The sequence below is a fragment of the Augochlora pura genome, chromosome 7, assembly GCF_028453695.1.
Source record: "Augochlora pura isolate Apur16 chromosome 7, APUR_v2.2.1, whole genome shotgun sequence".
NCBI lineage: Eukaryota > Metazoa > Arthropoda > Insecta > Hymenoptera > Halictidae > Augochlora > Augochlora pura.
Window position 1 is genome coordinate 18,682,344 of NC_135778.1, and position 23,744 is coordinate 18,706,087.

Sequence of the window (23,744 nt, forward strand, 5' to 3'; positions counted from 1 at the left end):
CTAGTAGATTTTGCGACTTGCTTGCCTCACACATAAGTATACATCCTATAGCATGTATAAGCTATGTGTACAGGTTGCCTCATTTTAATCACCACATGTGATTACATCCAAAACTATTCGTTATTTGGAAAAATGTTTCATACGAAATTTTTTCTATTTTGATGGGGAGGTAATCTAGTGGTGCTATTTTGTTTTTCAGTGTTACGACTCAGGGACTATATTCTTTGTAGTGGAATCATAATTTTTTAACCTATTCATGTAAAAGAACTATTACTTTAAGAAATATTTTAATTTTAATATTGCAAATCCCTATTATTAGTAAATAAGTAGATTATGCAGAAAAGGGGTCAGAACTCTGTTATTGCTCAATTTTGGGTACGTTGTAGAGGAGAAGGTTCTGAATAATATAAAAAGGCAGAATCAAATTCTGATAAAAATAACACATGTGCAATTTGTATATTTGGTAAAAAACTTTATTTACAGTTTTATAATGAGATTTACAAATATTATAAATAAAACTTAAAATTTTATTGTTTAAAACTACGTTATTAATGAACGAGTCTTTTATAGTCAATTTTCTCAAGTTGAACTAAGGGTTTCAATTGTTCTGCAAAAATTCTCATGTCTTCTGCTATCGCATCTTGACCACTTGGTGCTAAAACGCTCAGTTCTACTAAGTAACTTTGAGATATAGCTTCGACACTTTCAGGCATCTTTCCTTGTTGAGCCATTTTAAATATTTTGGAAACTGTTACTTTCATTCTACCTTTACGGAACATATAACCACGAGCAATGTATTCAAAATCTAATCTACATCCAAGTTCTGTCAAAAAATCAACAACTGTGTTGCTTGTTGCTATATCTAAGCTGCTTCTAACAATTGTTGGCCGTGATTTATCGCCTAATTCTGGTTGACCAATATAACGTAATTGCCATGGCATATCTTGATAATCTAACGCTCTTCGTACGCGTAGAAGTAATGGTTGTTCCGATCCTCTAAAACAAACAAGGATAAGTTCTTATTTACTTCTTAGAAAAACTTAAATATCTTCAGTGTCATTATCTGTTATATTTACCTAATACTAAAACACATTTCGTGGTCGTTGAATGTCTCCGGTGCAGTATCAACGTTATCACACAAACCGCGTAACCTATGAAGCAGAACTTCTACGGCACTATCCAATACAGACCCTTGTAATAGATATTCTTGGTTAGGAATTATATTTGATTTAATCGCAGCTGATAAACTGTCCATTGCTGTACTTATTGGAGTATTCATGCTTATAAATATAAATTTAATTCATGAAAATAAATTCTTTTCTGCACAGTGTATGTATTTGACAGATCTGTATTTGCTTTTAGGTTAATGTTTGGTTTTAACTATTTGACGATGTTTTTTGTAGAATATCTTATCATGCAAGCCGTGAGGTATCGCTGCTGCATATATTGTCGTGCGATTGTATAAACTTCCTCCTCTCAATTTCTCCTTTGACGAAGTACAATAATGGAATAATTCCTACACGCTTTTTGTACTCCCTAAACTGTGTACATCCAATCTGCAGTGGATTCTGTTTCAAAAGTGAACTGTTAGCCAATCAGAGCGAAGAAAATTTCCTTATCAATCCTTGCTAAGGGATCACGATGCGGTATGGAGGTGTGCGAGAGAAGATCTGACTACTGTAATTGAATGTATGATCTAACTTCAAGTTGTTGACTGTACACATGCATGTATCTATGAATAGTCTGTGAACTTTGAACTCTGAAATGTGCACTTGTGCATATAAGGAGTAGAAATTGACAGTAGAGTAATGAGAATAAAACAATTAGAATAATTGAAAAATGGTAGTTAAATAAGAGATCCACAAAGTCCATTATTTAAGAAGAACTGTTGTGAATGATTGTTTCTAATGCCACAATGTTAAAATATTTTTCTAGAAAATCATTAATGGACATAAATGTGAGAGTGATGTATTGTAAATAATACTTTGTTCAAAACCATTGATGAAATGTGTTAATTGTAAATTTGTACTAACTCATTTACTCTACTAATTTTTAAAGTTAAAACAGAAATTTATGTAATCTCTTATCAGATAACGTTAAAAGCATATGCATACATACACGTATACACTTATGAATCTTAGATATATGGAAGAAATTATACATTTTCACATAAAGAATAACTTCATAAGCGATGCAAATGCAAATACCTTTAGGTACAATTCAAAATGAAAAAACCAATTCATTTTGGTCAAGGTAATGAATTTATATGTACAATTCTTCATCAATTCTTTTACGTTCTTTACATAGAATTTACAAAATATGTTCTAGGAAGGAAAAACGTAAATGGTTCTTGTCATTATTATGTGGCACTTGTCTTATATATGCTACAAGAACATCTGTACCTTTGTTGATACCTATAATAAGCAAAAAGAAACAGTGGTCCAAACCTGATTCTGGAGTAATATTATCTAGCTTCTTCTGGGGTTATACATTAACACAAGTTGCTAGTGGTTATATTAGTGATAGAATTGGAGGACAAAAAGTATTATTGATCTCTGCTGTTGGATGGTCAACAACTACTTATTTTATGCCAGAAATTATTGAATTTGTTTCGAAAAGTGATACATCTGTATTATTAGTAGCTACAGTAAGAACAATAAATGGAGCATTCCAAGGTAATTTCTTAATACCAATTACGGAAGTAAACCAATAATATAAATAATATTTAATTTCTGTGTAAATCAAAATTATATATTTCAGGAATGCATTTTCCTAGTATGATTAGTTTAATAAGTCAACGATTACATGAAACAGAAAGAGCCTCATTCTTTAGTTTATTAACATCAGGATCTGCCCTTGGTACATTACTCACAGGATCTCTGGGCTCTTATCTATTGGAAAATTATAATTGGATGACAGTTTTTCAAACTTTAGGTAAATGAATATACCAAATATTTTATTTGTAGATGTGCAGAATCTTGTTAATGTTTTATTGTAGCACAAAGTTAGAAAAATTCCTTATAAATGAAACTGGATTTTTCTTCCTGTTCCGTTAAAGTGGAAATAAGAAAACAGTTATACAGAAATTATTATATTAATAATAACATTAAATTAACAAAATTTCATGCATTGCAAGAAGTTATTGAGTTAAAAATATTTAATTATTTTAAAAACAAAAACTTTATAAAATTATTGAATTGTCTGAGTAAACATGAGCTGTAGTATACATTTCTATGAAGTAAAATGATAATTTTCTTTCACACATTCATTTTGGGTCAGGTAATGCAGCACGCTTGTGCCTCATTGGAGAGTATAACCATACTTTCCTGTCATGCATCTAAAGAAACAAAGTAACACGCTGTGTACAAGTGCACTTGTAACAAAAACATTGTTTGTATTATCATAGATGCATGTAAGTCACATTTTTTGCATGGTTTTGGTAATAAGAAATGATAAACAAACATAACTTCTACTTATTAGTCATCTATAAGGAATATAGTTGCTTAATATTATAGGAATGTTTGTTTCATACGTCTACAAAATTTTCTCTATGAAAATAATTTCGAGTGAAAATTAGTCTTACATTCAATATGAATAAATATAATGTAGCCACATCATTGACTTTTTGGTGAAGTTACAAACACAACTTATATTGTGTTAAAAGTTAACACATAAATCTATTGTTCAGTTCTGTTTTCAACTTTTATGGATGGTACTATGGTTTCTCTACTTGATGGGTTGAATTTTATCTTATTCACCTTTAATAATTACCTTACCTTTATATCGGTTTGTTTAATCAATGAACTAAATTGAGCATGGAAAAAAATGCTTCAATTTTATTAATATAAACAACGATTTTTCGACATTGTGAATACGTGCAACAAACTCGCTCATTATGCTTTTTATATTATAACATATTTTTTATAATTATTATCACTTGCATGATGATGCTCGTGTCTGTTGGAATACCCACTTCACGTGTGTGCGAAATTTATCAGTTATTCATTAAAGCGATGAGGGAGCTGATAATTTCTGAGGAATGTATGTTACATAATATATTGATTTATAATACTGAAGAATTAATCATATTCAAAGTGGTCTATCTCCAAATCATCCAAAATTGTTCATATTACAGAATTGTTTTATTTCTTTCAATCAAATACTGAATGACAGAATTTGATGTACTTAATGTACAGGGAGTCCCGTTTGAAGTGATGCATTTAATTATTTCTTAAAGCATAGTTTAAGGCTTCTAAGATGTATTTCAAAGTCAATTCATTAACCCGTAATGTTTTGATCTTTAAAGATCGTTTAAGATTATTTAATACTGTTTAAATTTTTCTTAAACGTTCCAAAAGTTCCATCTAAATACTTAAGCTTCAACAGAATTAAATGACTCTGAACGACCTTCAGAGATCAAAGTATTTAGGCTAATGAATTTACCTTGAAATCTCAGAAGTATGTCTACTCAGCAAAAATTTGTGAACATAACAGGATGATCCCATAGAAACTGGGTAAGATTCATTTAAAATATCTGTTGGAATGAATTATACTTTAGACGATAATTGAGTGCATTGTTTCAAATGGAGCTTTCTGTATTTTAAATTATGCTAGAGCATAATTTAAAGAGCATATACATTTATATCAGCGGGGTACATTCTCTGTTTTAATCACCTTATAAAAAGTAAGATTTTATCCTTTTTGGAAACAGAATGACTGCTCCTACTCACTACTAAAAAAATTAACGGAAAAAGATATGTTTCGTGTTTACCTTTTTACTTTTGTACCAACTTTCATATTCTTACATGAAGGCTTAAGAAGTTTGAAAACGCGATCAAGAAATCTAGAATTGGTTCATGCCGGTAGGGTACCGCGGATTGTAGACACGATACAGTTCGAATGACATTGGCAAATGCGAGATTATGTACGTGTCGAAACAAACGCAGAAGAAGAGAAATAACAAAAAGGCATTTTTCTTCTTACAGTACATACGGGCTCCAACTCGAAAGCAATTTCTGTTCTCATTTTAGACTTTGTAGGAAGCTGCGGTCCAGCGAGGTGTAGGAGTTGGAGCTAGTAATAAGGTTCTAAATACAGAGGTTCTAAATATGTGTAATATACAGAAAGATATATTTATATATAATTTATGTTTAAAATACCGGAGATTGTATGTATTTTGATGAAACATTACAGTTTGTATGTCATTACCAATTTTGTCTTCTTATGGGTAGTATCCTTAGAAAGTACTACTGATTCATTGTAGTACATGTAATTTACATACTCAAGTGTTAAAACTTTATTAAATTTATGGGTCCATGGATGGCAACCTGATCGCTTGCTTTATCAACTGAATGTAAAACAGCAAGCTTTTCAAAAATCGCATTGATTACAAATGTTTGAAGAATGTTACTAATTAAACTTGAAAGACTTAGATTAATGTTACTCTGTGCAATTATAAAATAGTAATATTTTGGCGAATTTTATCTTAAACCGAAAATTCTGTATGCTCAAATTTAATTTTCATTCTTAGCACTCCTGTTCTTGAAGCACCTGTGTAAAAGGACCTACTGCAAATGAGATACTTGTTATAAGAAAACTTTGGATAGAAGACTATTATAACTAATTCAGTACTTGCAACAGCCACTTCCCAAGATGGCAAGTAACAAGAGGATGAGTAGAACCTTACTGACAATGGATCAGAGACTAGAAGTTCTTCGACATTTGGAAAGTGGTGTATCCATCGCAAAGTTGGCTGCCAAGTATAATATTCATCCTGCTACGGTTCATCGTATTCGTCGCTCTGCAGTAATATTGAATCAATTCACGGAACAAGGTGTTGTAAGGGGTCACCGTCGCAAGATACAAAAGTTAAAGACTGAAGAAGTGGATAACCGCTTACATGTATGGTGTCTAGAACAGATAGCTCTTGGTAAAACGCTCACAGATTCGCTGATGATAGAGAAAGCAGTAGATATTTATACAGAATATGGAGGACCATCGACTTTTAAAGCCAGTAGAGGTTGGCTGTGGTTATTTAAAAATCGTCACAATATTAAAGCAAAGGGAGATGGAAATGGAGAAACTATGAAACGGTTTATACAGAATTTCACTCAATGCATAGAAGAAACTGGCGTTGACAAAGAGAACATTTATAATTTTTGTCAGACTAGTCTCTTATGGCGAACTCTTCCTGCATCGTTTTTAGTACATAGTGGAATGAAAGATATTAACGATCGAAGACCGAGAAAAGAACGAGTAACTATAGGCCTTTGTACTAATGCCACAGGAAAACACAAACTTGTACCTTTATTCATTAATAAATTTGCAAATCCAAGAGTGTTAAAGTATTGGAAGTATCACCTACCTGTGGTTTTCAAATCGCAACGACAAGGTTTCTTGGATGCAGGTCTATTTTTTGATTGGTATCAAAACCATTTTAAATCTGAAGTGTTAAAATATCAAACACAAAAAGGTCTCTCCAAGAAAGTTGTTCTTATTTTGGATGATTCACAGGGAGATAAGGCAAAGTTATTTGAAAGATTTCACTCGGATGAACAATTTAAAATTGTATTCTTTCCTTTCAATACTACCCAAAATTTTCAGCCAATGAATCAAGTAGTTGATGCACTAAAGAAATTATATCACAGTAGAATGTTGAGTAAAATTCAGAGTTTGCCAGGTGGAATAAAAGAATTCTATTCTAATTTTCACATGAAAGAATGTATTGATTTTCTGCACGAGGCATGGACAGAAGTAAGTGTTACGTGCATCCAAATCGCGTGGAAGAACTGCATTAAACAAAACCTTACAGAATCATCATTAATAGAAGATCTCGAAACTCAGTTGGAACCAGAAGATGAAGAAGATAGTAATTTACTACAAAATAGTGTGGAAGATGAAAATTTGTCAAGAAACGAAGTAGAAATAAATTCTATTAATATTAAAAGTGGGGTGGAATCTTTATCAAGTACATCACCTGATGAAAACAAAGTTATAGAAGCATTTAACAATATAATGGTGTGGTCTAGACATGAACCAAATTTTGTTAGACTACATGTAAAACGTTTAAAAAAATACTATGAAGAAAAGTGATTTGATGAGATTATTAATAATAATGGTTATTAATAATAAGTATCGATTGATACACATGATTAAAAAAAACTTTAAAGCATGAAGCAAAACGAAAATATTATATTATGTGTATACTATGGATTTTATGCATTTATGACAAAAGTGTGTAGGTACGCGGGAGAATTAACAACTCGAATTCGCGTTTAATAAATTTATTTCGTTGCTGCCAAATTTCGTTACTGGACGTCGTGTGGAAAGCGTCGCGCGTCTATATCGCCAGAGCGTTCGTCGTCGACTGTCCAGAAACAAAAAGAACTCTGAAACAATTGGCGGCGACCTGACGACGTGCACGTGCACGGGTCGCCACAAGTGAATAGGTGCAATACAAAACTGTAAAGATTTAATTAGACTGTTACACTATTATTCATTTATTAAAATTATTAAAAGACTTTTATTAATTTATTATTTGGTTTCTATTTCCTGCAATTGACACACAAAAAATTTTTATTTCAAATACAGATCCGCAGTCTAACTATATGTTAAACCTACATATATATGTATATGTGTGAAATGTCATCTATAAATCAAATATTTGTAGTAAATTAAATTGAAAATATTTTGTATAAAATTATATTTTATACTTTCCTCATCCTGATTAAAGATAGTTGTTTTTTTCAACTAAATTTACAAATAAGTCACTAATTTATGAAAAACTAGATTTAATGACATTCAAAATTTTCCATTAAAATAGATAAATGTTTTATATTTTATTAAGGAATTTTTGAAATCACTAAATTTGACTGCAAAGCACTATACTTCTAAAAGTATATAAAATTTAGATAAGCGATGAAACAAAGTAGAACTTTAAAAATGAACAATTATTAAAAATATTATATTTACATGTGATTACATTTTATGCTGTACATTACAAATTAAAAATGTTACAAACGAGGTGATTTAGCCTAAATTTTCTATGAATGTGGTGATGTAAAGTTAACAGTTTCAATTTCTTATTTTTTAATATTTTCTTTAAGTACGCAACTATAGAATAACTTCATTATGTAATTCTAAGATGCGGTTCAGACGAGGGAATTCCCCTGTTCATGTATTCAATGAGCGTAAAATGATGTCAACAGTCAGCAATGTATTATGAAGCGAGAAATCGTATTCATTTTTAAAATGTCGGTTGATAGAAATGTGAAAATAGAAAGTGATATATTTTTAAAGAAATTATTTTCATTATGTTTTATGAAATACTGGAAAAACCTTGCTTAACTGAACACAAACAATTAACTAGACAAAACATTCTTTAAGAGTACATTTTCCTTTTCAACGTATTATTTGATTGTTTTTACAAATAATTTTACGTCAAATTCTTTCTACATATATTTATACGTAATTTTAATTTTGCTGCAATTCCTTTCGTTCGCATGTACTCTTTTGCATAATCGTGCACGTTTGTATTATCTATTATATAAATATGTAATGAATATTCAAAAATGAACAACGTAAAATTTGCTTTAATCATTTATATTTGTAGAAAATTTTATGCGACGTCAAATTATTTTATATTATATGTATAGAATAATGCATGTAATTTATAAATACGGCACAGATTACATATTTTTAGTCAAGATTTATTTATGTAGGTGGTTTGAGCCTGACGTGGACGTTGTTGTTAAGTTATCATACTTTACCATTTAAAGAAAGATCAGTTTCAACTAAGACAACTACTAACGACCCTTTACAATGGTTGAAGCTTTTACGAAAACCACCATTCTGGTAATTTATTAATAAATTACAAAAATAAGTGTTTATACAAATGATAATGTAAAATTTTAAAAAAATACATAAATTCATTGAATATTGCAAATTTCAGGTCGTGTGTGATAGGACATGCTTGCCAAAATAATTGTTTTTTTGTACTATTATCATGGATGCCAACATATTTTCATGATACATTTCCTGAGGTGAAGGTAATAAATTACAATAACAAAAATACCTTATAAGCGTCCATAACTGTCCATTCCATTCCTGCGTGTTGCAAATTTGAATTGAAGTAACACATATGGAATGGATGGCTAATTATGATTACAACTATATTTGAGAATAGACATGAATGAGTACATTTTTTAATAAAATGAGTTACTTATTAGTGTTACTATCTCTATATTAGATAGTCACAATTATTATTCGAATTTTTATAATTAATTTAATTGAATCTTTTCAGAGTTGGGTTGTAAATATGGTACCATGGTTATCAATGTTACCTTGCACATTTTTGGGTAAAGCCCTCTCTGAAAAAATACTCAAGGCAGGGTATTCTGTCACTGTAACACGTAAAATAATTGAAACAATATGTTTTGTTACTGAAATAATTAGCCTACTATTCTTAGGTACGTACATATATAAATGTATTTTACAAAAAATGATCAGCAAAGATAAACTCAATACTATTTCAGCAAAAGCGGAAACTTTTCAAAGTGCAATAATTTGTCTTGCATTTATAATTGGTGGATCTGGCTTTCATAACAATGCAATTGCTGTAAATCCTTCAGATCTTGCACCAAAACATTCTGGCAGTGTATTTGGATTAATGAATACTGTCGGTGCTATTCCCGGTATGATAGAAACAATCATACGTTTTTCCACTTCTTTAAAGAAACTAATAACAATGTTCTTGCAGGATTCCTGGGAGTGTATTTTGCAGGACATATTTTACATGTAACACACAGTTGGCCTATTGTATTCGTATTTATTGCTATAATTGATACATTAGGATGTATAATATATTTATTATTCGGATCTGGTCAAGCAATTATATAAAGTATTATCTAATGTTTCTCTGTTTCATAGAAAGTTTAGAAACTATAATAATTACTTTTATAGGTTATAAACATTTCAATATTAAACAAAGTATTAAAAAATATGATGTTATTTTACACTTTACAATATCATATGAAAACGAGGAACTTTGAAAATAATTATAGATCTGTAATATTTTTATATTTTTAGTATCAATAGAAAATTATTAACTTATTGTATATTTCTTCATATACATAATTGTTTATTCGGTTTCTTTTAATAATAAAAGCTATAAGAATGTAATCTATAAAGGATTCAAAATTGTTTAAAAATTTGAATCCATAATAAATTTATGTAAATCTACGATAGAACGTAAATTTACGGCCTTTAGTCTAATACCTATGTAATTTCCTATTATATGACGATGAAAACAAAATTGTTTAACGCTGGCTCTTTGTAAATTATGATAATATTTTCTTAAGCCATCTTTCAAGTATAATAAGCATCTATTTGAAATATATAACAATAAAATTATTTTACCGACGAAATATATATTATATGTATATATTTACAATATTAGGTCTGATGCATATGTTATTGAAGATCTTGATACGAATAGTTTACCAAAGTGGAATTTATTCAAATCTGATATTATATATTGTATTGTCTGATGCAAGAATCAGGTTAGAAAACAAAAAAAAAGTTGTGAAGAAATATGTACCTGTCACGATTCAGTGATGCTACAAACGGATCCTTAAAAGGAAGAAATCGACGAGGAATCGGATAATGAAGAAGAAATAAATAAAGCTTAAGATACAGAGTTTTTATTTCCGTAATTGTTTTCTGTTTTCAATAAAAAAAACTGCATCAGTCCAAATTCTCAAAATATCTGTAATTTCTTAAACAAGTAGATAATATGTACGTATTTAATTCAGCTTTATTCGATCTCCCAGAATTTGCAAAATCTGAATTTCCTAAATTTTTGCACCCTCATTTTTTGCTATACATGAATGGACTACGAATCGCATTGTTATTTCCTGAAGAAAATTTCAAATTCGATACAAGAAATGATAAAGGGCTCCTTCAATTAATAGTAAAATGAATTTAGCAGTGAAACATAAATTTACAATCTCAGGTCCGATATCTATGTAATTCTCTGTTATACGATAGCGACAAACAATTGGTGATAAAAATAGTTTAACCACGGTGCTTTACGAATTTGCGTTATGTTATTTCTAAAAGGCGGGTTTTAAAAACATGATTTCAACGATGAAAAGTATTTTCAATTAATGACAGATAAAAGGATAACCAATCGAGAGTTACAGTGCGAACGTCGCTTACATGAGATAGTGGCTTGACAGTAGGTTGGAGCAAATACCCGATGCCTTTTTTAACGCGAGCATGTGAACGGATCTCGAGACTCGAATTTTCGATTCAGAACATCTAGAGAGAATTAGCATACGCAGCAGGGATAATTGCGGAGGTTGAATTTAATTTTCGACGAGAAGATCGTGTTGCTTGTTTGCACGAGATTTTTTATGAAAGCGTGGTTAGTTAATTCGTGCTCGTCGTTTAATCCATCGGTCGGTCGCGCCTGCCTCTGCTTGCTGCCGCGAATGTGGATACTTCACGGTGCGCCGTGCTGCTACTGCTGCTGCCGCCGCTGTGCATTTGATGTGCTCGCTACGGCTAATCGTTCTCGATTTCTGACGAGACTTGCACATTCGTGAACGGTTTGGAACAGTTTATAGTTCGTTATTGTGCCAGGCTTCGCCGTGATTGTCACTTGATAGCAACACCCGAGGCGCCAAAGTTGTCCGCATCGGCGCTTTCTTCAGCCCAAGTGGTATCAATGTTGTCTGGCAATGGTGTGTAAGGAGAACGTGGTATCATGGTTTGGGAATCTGTCCAGGTAATGAAAATATCATTAACCAGTTTCATAATCTATGCCATATTTCCCTTTCGTTGTCACAAACATGTTAAACCTCCCTTATTCTCGACTTACTGTTACGTTTTCTACTGTGACCTCCTCATCCTTCTTACCAAATTTCGAACTAACCAAAAAAAAAACTTCCTATCGTGATCTTATCGCCGTTCCTTTTGTCAGAAACTATCACGGATATGATGATAATTGTAGAATTACGTAGACTTTCGTTTTCGTCGATATCCAGTCCATTTAAATGCAACAAATGTAATCTTGTTTTATATATTACACAGAAATACCATGTATGGCAGTAACTATGTTTTCCTATAATCTCTTACATACTTAACAATACAATGAGATGATATTCGCTTTTCGAGATAGTGGAAGTCCGTAGAATGACATACACTATTTTGAATTTACATCAACATTCGAAGTATGATTTAAAACTTCTATTAAACAGTTTGAAGATTTATAAATTAATGTCATTAATGTTACATATATTAATAGTTCATTAGTATATTTATGTAAATTATATTTTTACTTTTGTGTACATTAAATTTAGATGAATCTATTTTCTACTATTTTACAAGATCATTGAAAGTATAATACAGTTCTTTACAAAGTGTGTTAAACAATTATTCTTCATAGATATTTCAATTTATTCATATTCTATAAATAAAACTATGTAGTTTTTCATGGTGAATGAAAATTACATATCAGACATCCTTATTAGTATCATTGGAAGAAATAATAAATCTGTGATGAAATCTATAATGAAAATATGATTGATTCACATATTATATTTTTAATGAAGTTCCAATTAAAATTATATACAATTCTAGAAGGATCATTTCGTTTGCTCACATGTTTACATCATTTCAATGCATAGAAACATTTATAGATGCATATAAGTTAATGATGATTAAATTTTGAGATCAATATCGTTGAATAGAATTTGTAAAACAGTCTGTTAGAAGTAAAGGAAAAGGTAAATTGACAGCTTTTCCATTTTAATCTTCATGACAATGATATCTATGTATTAGTATTATCAGTGATTTATTACATGTTTTATAATATTCTATCAAAGCAAAAATTTAAGCATATACAAATTACGCAATGGATGTAAACAATGCTATATAGGTAAATTTAATCGTTCCTTCATAATAAATAAAAAATACTAAAATAGTAAAGTCTATTGCATTATATGAAGATAAATACATTTTTTAATAAATGTGTTACAAAATGTATACATCACTTTTATACAAGTTTATTATATTACGATATTTAAAAAAATGAGTATGTCGTTCAAATTTGAAGAAGTAATAATTTCTTAATAAATCTCATTCTAGTATATAAGTCTTATCTTATTCTAACAAAATAGTATAACTATTTCAGTAGTATGGATAAAAATCATATGTGTGCATTTAGATCAAATGTATCACGTCTATCATATGACATTCTATTTAATTAGATTTTAATAATCAAATTTTATACGTATATCATACATGCTTAGAAATATGGTTATTATATTTAATGGTGAATAATAATAACAATATTAAGGTGAACAAAAATGCAGTTTTGTATGCAATACGTAATAAGTTCATAAGTAGATGCATTGAAAAAATAATTATTTTGTTTATGTTTTTCATTTTACTAGCCCATTTAAATATAAAGTTTTATTTATTACTGACACTTATTACAGCTTTTAGTTCTTGAAATTATATCTTTAAGGATTCTAACATCTATATACCAATAACATGCCTGCAGTTCTATTAATTTCATATGATAGATTTTGTTCAAAATTTGAACTTTTCTTAAGAAACGCAAAAATTTGTTCATAACATATTTTTATATCTATAAAATATACAACTTTTATGTTTATGATACCTCCATTTTTTGTCTATGTGCAGTTATAAACGTATCGATGTCATGTGCACGTTATTAAACATGTGCCTGCCATTTGAAGTACGATACCTTGGCACTTGTGTCGAGGATATTGGCAAGCGGGATTACAACGATCTCCGTGACACAGAACACCATGCAAATAGTGCCTCTGATCTTGCGGAGCTGACAACCTTAGGAGTAGCAGATAAACGCACAAGACGGAAACTTGCTCTCTACATGGCATTATTACATTCTTGTAATTATGCATGTGCTGTGATCTTATACAAGAACCTGTCAAATTTTGACTATCAAGAGATCTCTAACCTACTAAATGGGACCACCATCTCATCGGATGACCAACCACTGGAGGAGTTGCTCTTATTGTATACAATGGCTTTAAATCATCCAGCATTTACATATGAGCAGAAAAGTATATTTGGCAACATTTATATAAAACTGCAAGAAGAGGAATCTCGTCTGAATCTTTCAAAGTCTAATTCATCCTATAAACAGACACAAGTATATATTAATTTCTATATAAATATGGAAACGTGCTGCGCGCGCGCGTGCACCCCCCTCCCATACACACGCGCGCGCGCGCGCGAGGGAGAGAGAGAGATAGAAAGAGAGGGAGAGCTTAAAATTTCAAGAACACGCTACTAGGGTGTACTGGTACATAGTGATGGATTATTATATGATTAAAAATTTAGTTTTTCAAAGCCGTTCATCAATTGATTATACATATACTGGTTTGTGAGAAAACACACACTAACCAAGTCATACATAAAATGCATACCTATTATTTCTATACTTATAAACTGTTACAAAACCGTACCAAGTGCTTTCTATACCCATTGCTATTGCAAGTGAATAGATTGTATTAATTCAAAAATGCTGTAAGAAAGTGATAACACAATAGAATGTTGATAGTGAGGTTGCACATATTACATTATACAATATTTATAAAATTAAAGTTAACATTAGAAGAATTAGTGTTCGTAGTAATTCAGAAACATGCTCCAGTACACTCTGCATATATCTTTAGAAATTAATATTTCAGTTATTTTATTAATATACCTACTTTTTAATAGGGGTGCTCACCATGTATGAGTACAAATGAAAGATTGATGGACAATGAAGTACAAGGTAGTTGTTTGATGGCACCTCCCCCAATACAAACTTATCATGGTAAATTAAAGAAGATAGTTGTATATTATATATAATTTGTTATATATATGAATATGTATAATTTGTATTATTTACAGGAGATATGGCAATGAGAAATAATACTATGGTAACTGGAGTTCCCCCAGGTTTATCAATGCCTCCACCTGGTTTATGTTTACCAACACCAGAGCAAATGCCAATCAGATCGGGTGGTGGAGCACAATATGTTCACCTTGGCTTTTCATCAATAAATCATATGCCACCATGGACAGGTCAGGTTATGATGGGGAATCAATTGATGTATCATACTGGCGACATGTTGGCTTATCCACCTTCCCCCTTAGTCAGCCGTCAATCGTCGCCATCCCAGTCTCGATCTCCTAGTCGCAGTAATTCCCCAATGGGTCGCAGGAATAACACAATGCCACGGACCTCTTCACAAGTGACTCAGTCTACTTCGAACACCTTAACATCAACGAGTGCCTCTAATAGTCAAACTAGTATCTCTAGTTCAAATGCAAATGCCCTTCCGCCACTTCCTGCTCTTGGTACTAGCAGGAGTCATCCTAGTCAACCTTCATTGCTGCCATCACGCTCTGTTCCCTTGCCAATTAGTAGTTCTACCACTTTCTCACGGCACAATAGCATAGAAAATGCCTCTTCTACCTTAATTCCGGCAGCAGCACAATCTAAACAACCACCACCACCACCACGGTTGAGGTCTTCAACATCTGGTGACTCTTTACGAGAAACATTAGGAAAAGAAATGCCAAATTTCAAAGGCAATTTGCAGAATTTCTCTCTTGACGAGGTAAGATCGTAAAGTGTCATAATTATCGTATAAAAATTATTATAAATTAATTGCATTGAAAAAAAATTATAATCGCTATTTGGAACATAAACTTATCTTTTCTTTTTATTTCAATGAAATATTTGATAATTACATAAAATGCGACACTGTGTTATACATTATAACGTTCGTTATTTTATTTGCAAAATGCTGTATACAGATTCGAAGGATGAGTGATGGAGATTTGAGGGAAATAGGATTAACACCAAATGCAGTGGGACAACTACGAAGTATAGTGAAAAGCCAAACAAGTAATGGTTTAAATCAAATTACCAGTGACAAAAAGTTGGACAATACTAGTAATGCAGCACACGCAGCTATAGATTCACTTGATAATGAAGTAATTTTCAAATATTTTATAACTGTGGATAGATATTTCAGTTTCACTTAGATATTGTAAAGATCACTTACGAGTTCACAATTTTTTAGGCTATGCCGGGGACAGAAATGATGAATGATAATGGAAATCAAAGTAGTAAGTCTATACCATTGCAGGAACAGCATCCAGCGATTCATCATCATCATAATCATGCGGCCACTCCTAATTTACGGCGATATCCTACAATGCCACCATTAGAACCTGCGCAAATACAAATGTATCCTGCACCGCCCCCGATGTATGCTGCACAAAATGCACCGTGCTACGCCTGTCTTACGTTACCTGTTGCTGGGGTACAAAATCGTTACTCGAGGTAATAAAGGAGGCTGCAATACGTGGTAATAGCGACAGAAAGAAATTATACAAATATATGTGTATTTGAAATTTATAGGTGCAATGCACATGTGTATTGTCTGACGCAGTTACAAGCCTTAAACTTAGATCCTGAGAGCAGTAGACACTGTTCGCAGAGCAGTAGTTCCGATAGTACTGGTAGTAGATCTCCGCCAGAAACTCCTCCAGCAGCACCGTGGGTGAGCGGAAGCGAGAGCAATGCACCATCAGTTACAGATCACCTTAGCTCTGCACCAGTGCATTCTACGAGCGCAGTATCACATCCAGCACCTCAACAATCTATACAATCGGGCGCGGAAAGGCAACGTAAAAGAAATCCGGCGTCACATGTGATGCGCCACAAAAGTCAAATGGTGAACGGCGGTGGACCACCGAACTTATCACAATGCGTTTCCTTTCCCGCACCGCCATCGCATTCGCAGGTCGCGTATTTGCCGCACGGTCATTTCTCCACTTTGAGACCGAGCAGTGGTATTTACTCTAATTTCTCACATGGACCGTATGCAAGGCCAGCTTATCCGACCACGTATCAACCAAATGGAGAAATGATGTACCAGTATCCTGGACATCCACCTTCAGGGGGAACGCCCCCACCTCCGCCAAATGCTGCCGCAACACCTGTACAGGCACCGTATATACCACCAACTCCGGTTGTTACGTACGCACCAGCTGCCGTCCCACCAACGAAAATCTCGTGTTACAACTGTGGCAGTAGTAATCACATCGCTGTTGATTGTAAAGATCAAACAATGGAGGACATTACCAAAAAAGGTGAGTTCTAAATATTTCTTCTTGTATTTTATATCTTTGTTAATCATTGCGTTTTTATCTTTTACTGAATGAATATTTTTCACACTGAGTTCATTGCGGTTAAAATAATTGTCCAAATAATAATACTTAGTCATTATACATTGTTTTGTAATATTTAAAATTTCTTTTCTTTCTTAATAGCATCCAATTTGTAAAAGTTCTTGTCTGCAAATTGTTATATATTTATATACAAGATTTTTAATAATTAATGTTTTGTACAATAGTAATTTTCTATGTGAATTGCGATAATTCCTTTAAAACTATTTCACAAAATCACTTTTGTGATTTAAAAGGTGGCAGTCCCACGAAATTTATCAAATCGCCTCATATAATTTTATTTTTAAAATGCTAAATATTAAGTTTCACATTCTGCTCAGATAATTTGAACTACTATGTTGTTTACGAAGAGTTTAGTTGGTTTTGATTAAATAATAATGTGAACATGTACGTATTCAGAAATCGCTGAAGTATTCAATGAAAATGTCAAAATATTGTGGATTGTGGTTAGGAATAATTTTATATTCATAGTTTATGTGTGTTAATGAAAGAACCTGTTGATTATATAATATTATATGGCAGACAAGGGAAATTCATTGCTCACGAATTCATTGCCCTTGAATAGCTACCAACACTGAGCAAGCAGTTGTTTAGGCTTGTTATAGGGTTTTTTAACAGTGCATAAATTATTTTAGTTACATTGAAGCTATCATATGATACCAAGTCATCCGAACATTTTTCTCGTGTACGTCAATCTCTTCCATAGTACAGTAAAATGTACTTTAAATTTCAGCTCAGTACCGCCTAGACTACAGCATAATGAAACAACCTGGAGAGTGCCCGAGTTCCGATAAGTGATCCCCTGCTACAGACCATTCAGCAATTTACAACCATCGTCATTACCATAATTACTGTTACTATCACTATCATTATCATTCCCATTGCCACTACTACCATGACCCCGCCACAGTAATACAACCCAAGGGCCGTTCAAAAGATGACTACTATCGCTCCTTGTGCAAGTTTTCGGTGATTTTTGTAGACATCCCTTACATTCAGGACGACGATTTTTTAACAGAGGACGTTTCGCGATTCACGGTACCAGGTATACTTTTTACAAGTTCTTATTTATGATAGAAATTATTCTTAACTATGATTGTAAAAAGATGTGTAGTCGTCGTGTACAAAGGGGAAAGATAACTAAAAAGGAAGCATAACGCAGTATCCGATGTTATTATCTATGTTTTTAGAATACATTTTGAAAGATTTTTGTGTTAGGTATTTGACTCGCGTCTATCCAATGATACCTATTCGGCTATATACCCCCCCCCCCCACCAATTTCTCTCCCCCGTTTCTCTAGTAAACTAGCCATAAATGAGATGCAAAGAAAAAAAGAACTACGCATTGTGCTCTGATTAGGTGAAACTATCACACTTGACTATATTTATCATTGATACTTTTACTTCTACTAGTACGTCTACTATTACTATTACTACTATTACTCTTGAAACTATTACCTATTACTTCTATTATCGCTGCTGCGCCACGACGTTTTTATGTGTATATATTTTCTCAATTCTTATGTGCGCAATGTTTGAACGAATGTAATATACTATGAATAGCAAGGATGAAATAAGGATAAAAAAGTTAGAGAGGAGCGAATGCGTATAATGAAAGTAAGGGAGAGAGAGCGAAAGTGAGCGAGAGCGAGTGAGTGAGGGAGATATAGGTGTAGATAGATCGAGGGTGGAAAAAAGAAAGAATGAGAGAACAACAAACCATAAGTGTTCGATCATTTAGCTGCCGTTGCGCTCCTGTGTGTATAAAACTATAAATAATATGCCGCTCATCACTCATTTATTAACTTACAGATAGTTAGCTAAGTAACAAGTAACTCATTCTATTTATACAAAATAGTCATGCAATCACGTGCAACTTAAGCAATTTTATACGACTTTTATTGATCGCCCATCTTTTTTAAGTGTAAGTTAATGTGTTACATGTGTTTAGAACCTTCTTAGTAATAATGAAGAATAAGAGAACAAAAAAAAATCAGAAAAAAAGAGAGGAGGAAAATAACAATTCGAATATGTGCTAGCCGTTAGGTGTGAGTGGAGTGGCAATTTACGTTGTACTCGCCTCGTCAACAAGTTGCTGCTGCATTTAAACCGACTTTAAAAAAAAAAAGGACAAGAATGTGACATCCTTTAGCGTGTGCTAATCAAACTGTATATTAGAGTGCATAATTTGACAAACAAAAATTTCGTCTAGCCCCGATATTTACGATGGTTCAAGCTGTTTAATCGTAAGATTCTCAGTAGTATGCACCCGATCTATGTCTCGTAGATCTTAGATACCTAAATTAGTATGGAATGAAAAGTTGTGCAACTGATTGAGAACGAATACGTGTGGCTTTGAGTACGTATGCATTTAAAGAAAAACCTCCCTTTTCAATAGTTTCCTGCTACAAAAAAAAAGAGTTTCCGAGGTGTTCCTTTTGGTTGGTAATGGAATCGTTTTGCTTTGGCAGCTAGTCGATAGCCGTGAAACAGAATTTTTGGATAAAATTATACAGTGAAAGTCGAAAGTTCGTGATTTTTCAATTGTACTCAACCTACTTTTCTTATACATTTATAAGTAAATCTACTTTTTTTGTTGTTTTCTTTTCTACAGCTTGAAAAGTATTTTCGTAACAAAGTAAGCCAGAATATCAACAACATTGATCAAATAAAATCACTAGTTGTTTATAAACGAAAAAAAACATACATGGCTTTCAGAATGATTAGAGAATTATTGCTTGAGATTCCGTTCTTGTTGAGACGTTAAACAAACTTTTCTGTTCATTCTGTCTGAGAAACTTAACATATTTACCGGAAGAGCTGACTTGGACCTTAAGTGATCTTCAGTGAAAGTGCCATCTTTTTTCTGTAAATATCTAGTATCTTTATAACCGGTCTACCGAACACAAATGTTGACAATTTCTCTTGTTACCATTAGTGAATAATCGTTTCTTTGAATCTACCTGTGAAAAGTTTCGAAGTGGCTGTGACCGATGAGAGAAGTTCGTGAAATTATTGAAGCTCTAAACGAGAACGTCTACGTAAACTCGAGAATAAAAAAAAGCAAAGTTTCCCGCTATCTTTTAAGTGTTCAGTCCTCAAATTTAGCGTCCATTATAAAAACTGCACGGACTACGCGTAAGCAGGATTTAAATGAAAAAAAACCCTCGTTTCTATCGTGTCATAAGTGTAAATGTATTGCTTGACAAAGAGGACAACAGAACAACGCCATATTTTTTTTATTTCTTTTACACAAACAACGCGTCTGATAAAACGGCCTGTATTTAAAGTGTGTTAATGAGAAAGACAAGATTTATCAAACAGCGAATGGAATCTAAATTTGTGGGACAAACTGGAAAAGTGTAATTTGAATGGAATTTATGTTCACAAGCCAATTTGAGTTTCGAAAACGAGAAAAATATTATTTGGCCAATCGATGTCGTGAATAATGATGATTCTGCACTCAATTAAAAGGTGATACAGTAGATTTTCAAGCAGTGACAAAGTATTGTTGACCAAGCGATATACCTTGATGTTATAGTCTGGGTAGTCGTGTTATTGAAAGCAATAGTAATTCTTAAAAAAATGCGCCACTTTATTGCTGTTTGCTAACTGTTAATGTTGCAATAGTTAAAAAAGTGCTTTTCACTATAGTATCCATTGGCAATAAGATGAGCGCGATTTTTCTTGTCTTACCTGTTAAGCAATATTTCATAGAGTAACATCAACATAGATCCTTTTCGAGGAACACAATTGTACAGTATTAATGTTGTATGCAACATTAAGTGAAGTTTCTGTACTTGCTGTGACCAGCAAAATTGTACATAAAAAGGGATACGCCGCTTTAGTGATAATGTCATGCCTAGTGACACGATATGTACGAATGTTAATTTGACTGAAACAATTCTGTTGAAAAGAAGTATAAGGGATTACGGTTAATGATTGTATTAATTAGATTCATTTCATTGCATTTAATGGATTTTAGTGTGCTCGTTTCATCCGTTACAACATTTTTTTATTTTATTTTTTCTTTTCACTTGGGAAACCACTCTACTTTACGAATTGTTTTAACGACTCCTACACGCAGCACGTTTTATTAGGTTGGCCATAATTTAGTGGTAGAATTTTCAGATTAAATTTCAATGACGTTTCAGCAATAGCAACTATAATGAATTTCTTTTAATTTATACCTTGAAATGTTAACGTTTGGACTGCGCACGTGTTTCGTCGATTACAAATGATCTTTTACTGTACAAACACCAAAAATAATATTTTACAAAAATATTCGGCATTGCTGTCCGTTCTAATATTTATCGTGATAAAAGTTATTGAGAAATACAGGATGTCCAATGCAACCGAGTTAAACCATAATTTAATAATCGAGATATACATCTTCTCGTGCACAAATCTAGTTTTCGATTTTATAAAAAAGTGTTCAAGTAGCTGTGTTGAAAATTAATTAATTTCGAAGATATGTTAACTTTAATGTTATATCTGGATTTATGTACGCTACAACGTTTCTTCTCTACACAGTCTAAATGTACAAGGGTACAAACAATCATGTTGACGTTAACATGTTCTTTTACATTAATCAATTTTTTACACGCGTATCTTAATAATTCTTTTACCTATATCTATACCATTTAAAGTCATTGAATTTTATCGAATGAAAATTTGTTCACCCTTCTATTGTTTCAAAACCATGATTCGATGCAATTGTACGGGATCGCGCTGTACATTATATTTTATATTACAACATATATAATGATTTCTCAACAAATTTGATCGTTGATCAAGCAGGACCGTTATTTGTCTGTATTAAGACGCTTTTGTTAAAAATGGCAACTAAGACGCCTTAGTGCTTAGCGAGAGAAGTGATTCGAACACGGAACGAAAAGAAACTCGTGCTAGATGCAATCGATGGTGTTGCGTTGTTGTAAGGTTCGGGGATAAAAAAGTTCAAATTCTCTTGATCTAATCAGTATTATACATAAACGAATCAAAAAAAAAAAACGTCAAAGAACCATATCACTTGAACGGGAGCCGTAGAAACAGGACCGTGAGAGATAAATAGTAGTAATAATTCTAATGAAACGATAATACTGATATTAGTTATAGTAATAATAGCAATGATAATATTTTATATTTGTTGCAAAAATGGAGATGTAAAATTTCCGGAAAGAATTGGATCGTCGAAACGGATCATTTAAACTGTTTTTGAAGAAAGCCTCGACAAACAATGAAAGAAAGAACGAAAAGCCAAAAAAAAAGAGAAACGTAAAAAAGAAATAAAAAATTGACTCGAATGTTATTATAGACGCATCTTAACGTACAATCTCGGTCTATTCTCTGCAAAACTACTGTTATCGTGGAGATTCAGTTTTTGGTTGTGAAAAAACGATCGTTGTTTTTCGTTTCCACTGATTTCTATTAGCGCCGCGTTCAATCATCGCTCGTCAAGCGTGCGTTTTCCATTTATTGCTTCGATCGAGGGGACTGATAATAATTCTGCCTGTTCGTTTTCTTCTTCCTTGCGACGCTTTTGCGCGAAACAAAATTCAACTAAACATAACAATAAATTCTAAAGTACAAGCAATTTAACTGTCGTTTAATTATATAAAGATCGAAATACTTGAGAGCTCAATTATTTTTGGTATATTTGAAAACGATATACGACCTACATTTACAATGTGCTAGATGTTGTAACGAAACTTAACGATGTGATTAAATGTAAAAAACTTTCTCGGTAGTTTACATCTCTAAAAAAAAGATCGACATCGGTTCTCGCGCGAGATAAAACGGATCTACGAAGACGCGAAAATCCAGAATATGAGTAGTTTCTAACAGAGGGCTAGAACCACAATATACGATGTATCCTATTTGTTCTTTTGACTTCGAACGTTTTGTGGACATACACAGGGGTGTAATTGAGCAGCGTTCTAGCGTTGTAGAGGACATCGAGCAACGGCACGTTTCTGTTGGAACTGCGATCAAATCGGTAAGAGCACCGATAGATGTGTTCTTCTCGCAAAGGAATTGACAGCCAATTTTCAGATATCACCCAACGAATGATTCTGCGGAAGAACGGTGTTTAAACCAATCAATATGCTCGCATATAAAACGAAAGAACGTGTTTCTCGCCGATGTTCATGTCCTTAGTTCCGACATAAACGTGTCCGAAGACAGCAGATAGAGGAAAAGAACAAAAAAAAAGAATAAACTATGTTCTAACGAAATACACATACAGACGATACTTCGACTTGCGGAACGTAACACAAAGATATATAAAAAACGCGTACGTAGCCACTTCTCGAATTAAATGTCGGCATAGTGACTTAAAAGTGCTTACAATTATCATGTACATCCGCTGCGTTCCGCGAGCAGAGCTCGCGTTTTTTCCGTTTCGAAAGATTCTGCACGAACCGACCGTCGATTCGGACCGC

The 23,744-nt window shown here is 32.6% G+C and overlaps 3 protein-coding genes across 6 annotated transcripts in view; 2 read left to right on the forward strand and 1 right to left on the reverse strand.

The window, feature by feature from the left end:
* Positions 1–451: 451 nt before the first annotated feature.
* Positions 452–1,548, reverse strand: Med18 (mediator complex subunit 18). Its single transcript, XM_078185510.1, has 2 exons — positions 1,077–1,548; positions 452–996 (listed from the first exon to the last, which is right to left on the reverse strand). Exons 1-2 carry the CDS (start codon positions 1,277–1,279, stop codon positions 549–551), a joined length of 651 nt encoding a protein of 216 aa, XP_078041636.1. The 5' UTR covers positions 1,280–1,548; the 3' UTR covers positions 452–548.
* Positions 1,549–1,722: 174 nt separating this feature from the next.
* On the forward strand, positions 1,723–10,375 carry Mfs18 (major facilitator superfamily transporter 18). Of its 3 annotated transcripts, XM_078187917.1 has the most exons (8): positions 1,723–2,253; positions 2,329–2,675; positions 2,761–2,934; positions 8,721–8,853; positions 8,951–9,047; positions 9,302–9,467; positions 9,534–9,692; positions 9,758–10,372. In XM_078187917.1, exons 1-8 carry the CDS (start codon positions 2,192–2,194, stop codon positions 9,895–9,897), a joined length of 1,278 nt encoding a protein of 425 aa, XP_078044043.1. In that variant the 5' UTR covers positions 1,723–2,191; the 3' UTR covers positions 9,898–10,372. The 3 variants fall into 3 exon arrangements, with proteins under 3 accessions (XP_078044043.1, XP_078044042.1, XP_078044041.1); XM_078187916.1 differs by having other exon boundaries at positions 9,302–9,692; positions 9,758–10,375; XM_078187915.1 differs by lacking the exons at positions 1,723–2,253; positions 2,329–2,675; positions 8,721–8,853; ... (2 more) ...; positions 9,534–9,692; positions 9,758–10,372 and adding an exon at positions 5,531–7,665 and having other exon boundaries at positions 2,799–2,934.
* Positions 10,376–11,279: 904 nt separating this feature from the next.
* LOC144472339 (uncharacterized) overlaps positions 11,280–23,744 on the forward strand; it is a 15,640-nt gene continuing 3,175 nt past the window's right edge. Inside the window, exons 1-9 of one of the 2 annotated variants that reach the window (XM_078185322.1) lie at positions 11,280–11,788; positions 13,711–14,203; positions 14,776–14,872; positions 14,950–15,662; positions 15,862–16,041; positions 16,131–16,393; positions 16,472–16,613; positions 16,943–17,205; positions 18,035–18,346. In XM_078185322.1, the coding sequence (XP_078041448.1) occupies positions 11,742–11,788; positions 13,711–14,203; positions 14,776–14,872; positions 14,950–15,662; positions 15,862–16,041; positions 16,131–16,393; positions 16,472–16,613; positions 16,943–17,149 (2,142 nt within the window). In that variant the 5' untranslated portion in view covers positions 11,280–11,741 and the 3' untranslated portion in view covers positions 17,150–17,205; positions 18,035–18,346. Of the gene's footprint in view, positions 11,789–13,710; positions 14,204–14,775; positions 14,873–14,949; positions 15,663–15,861; positions 16,042–16,130; positions 16,394–16,471; positions 17,206–18,034; positions 18,347–23,744 lie in introns of both variants that reach the window. The other variant, XM_078185321.1, reaches the window with a different exon arrangement.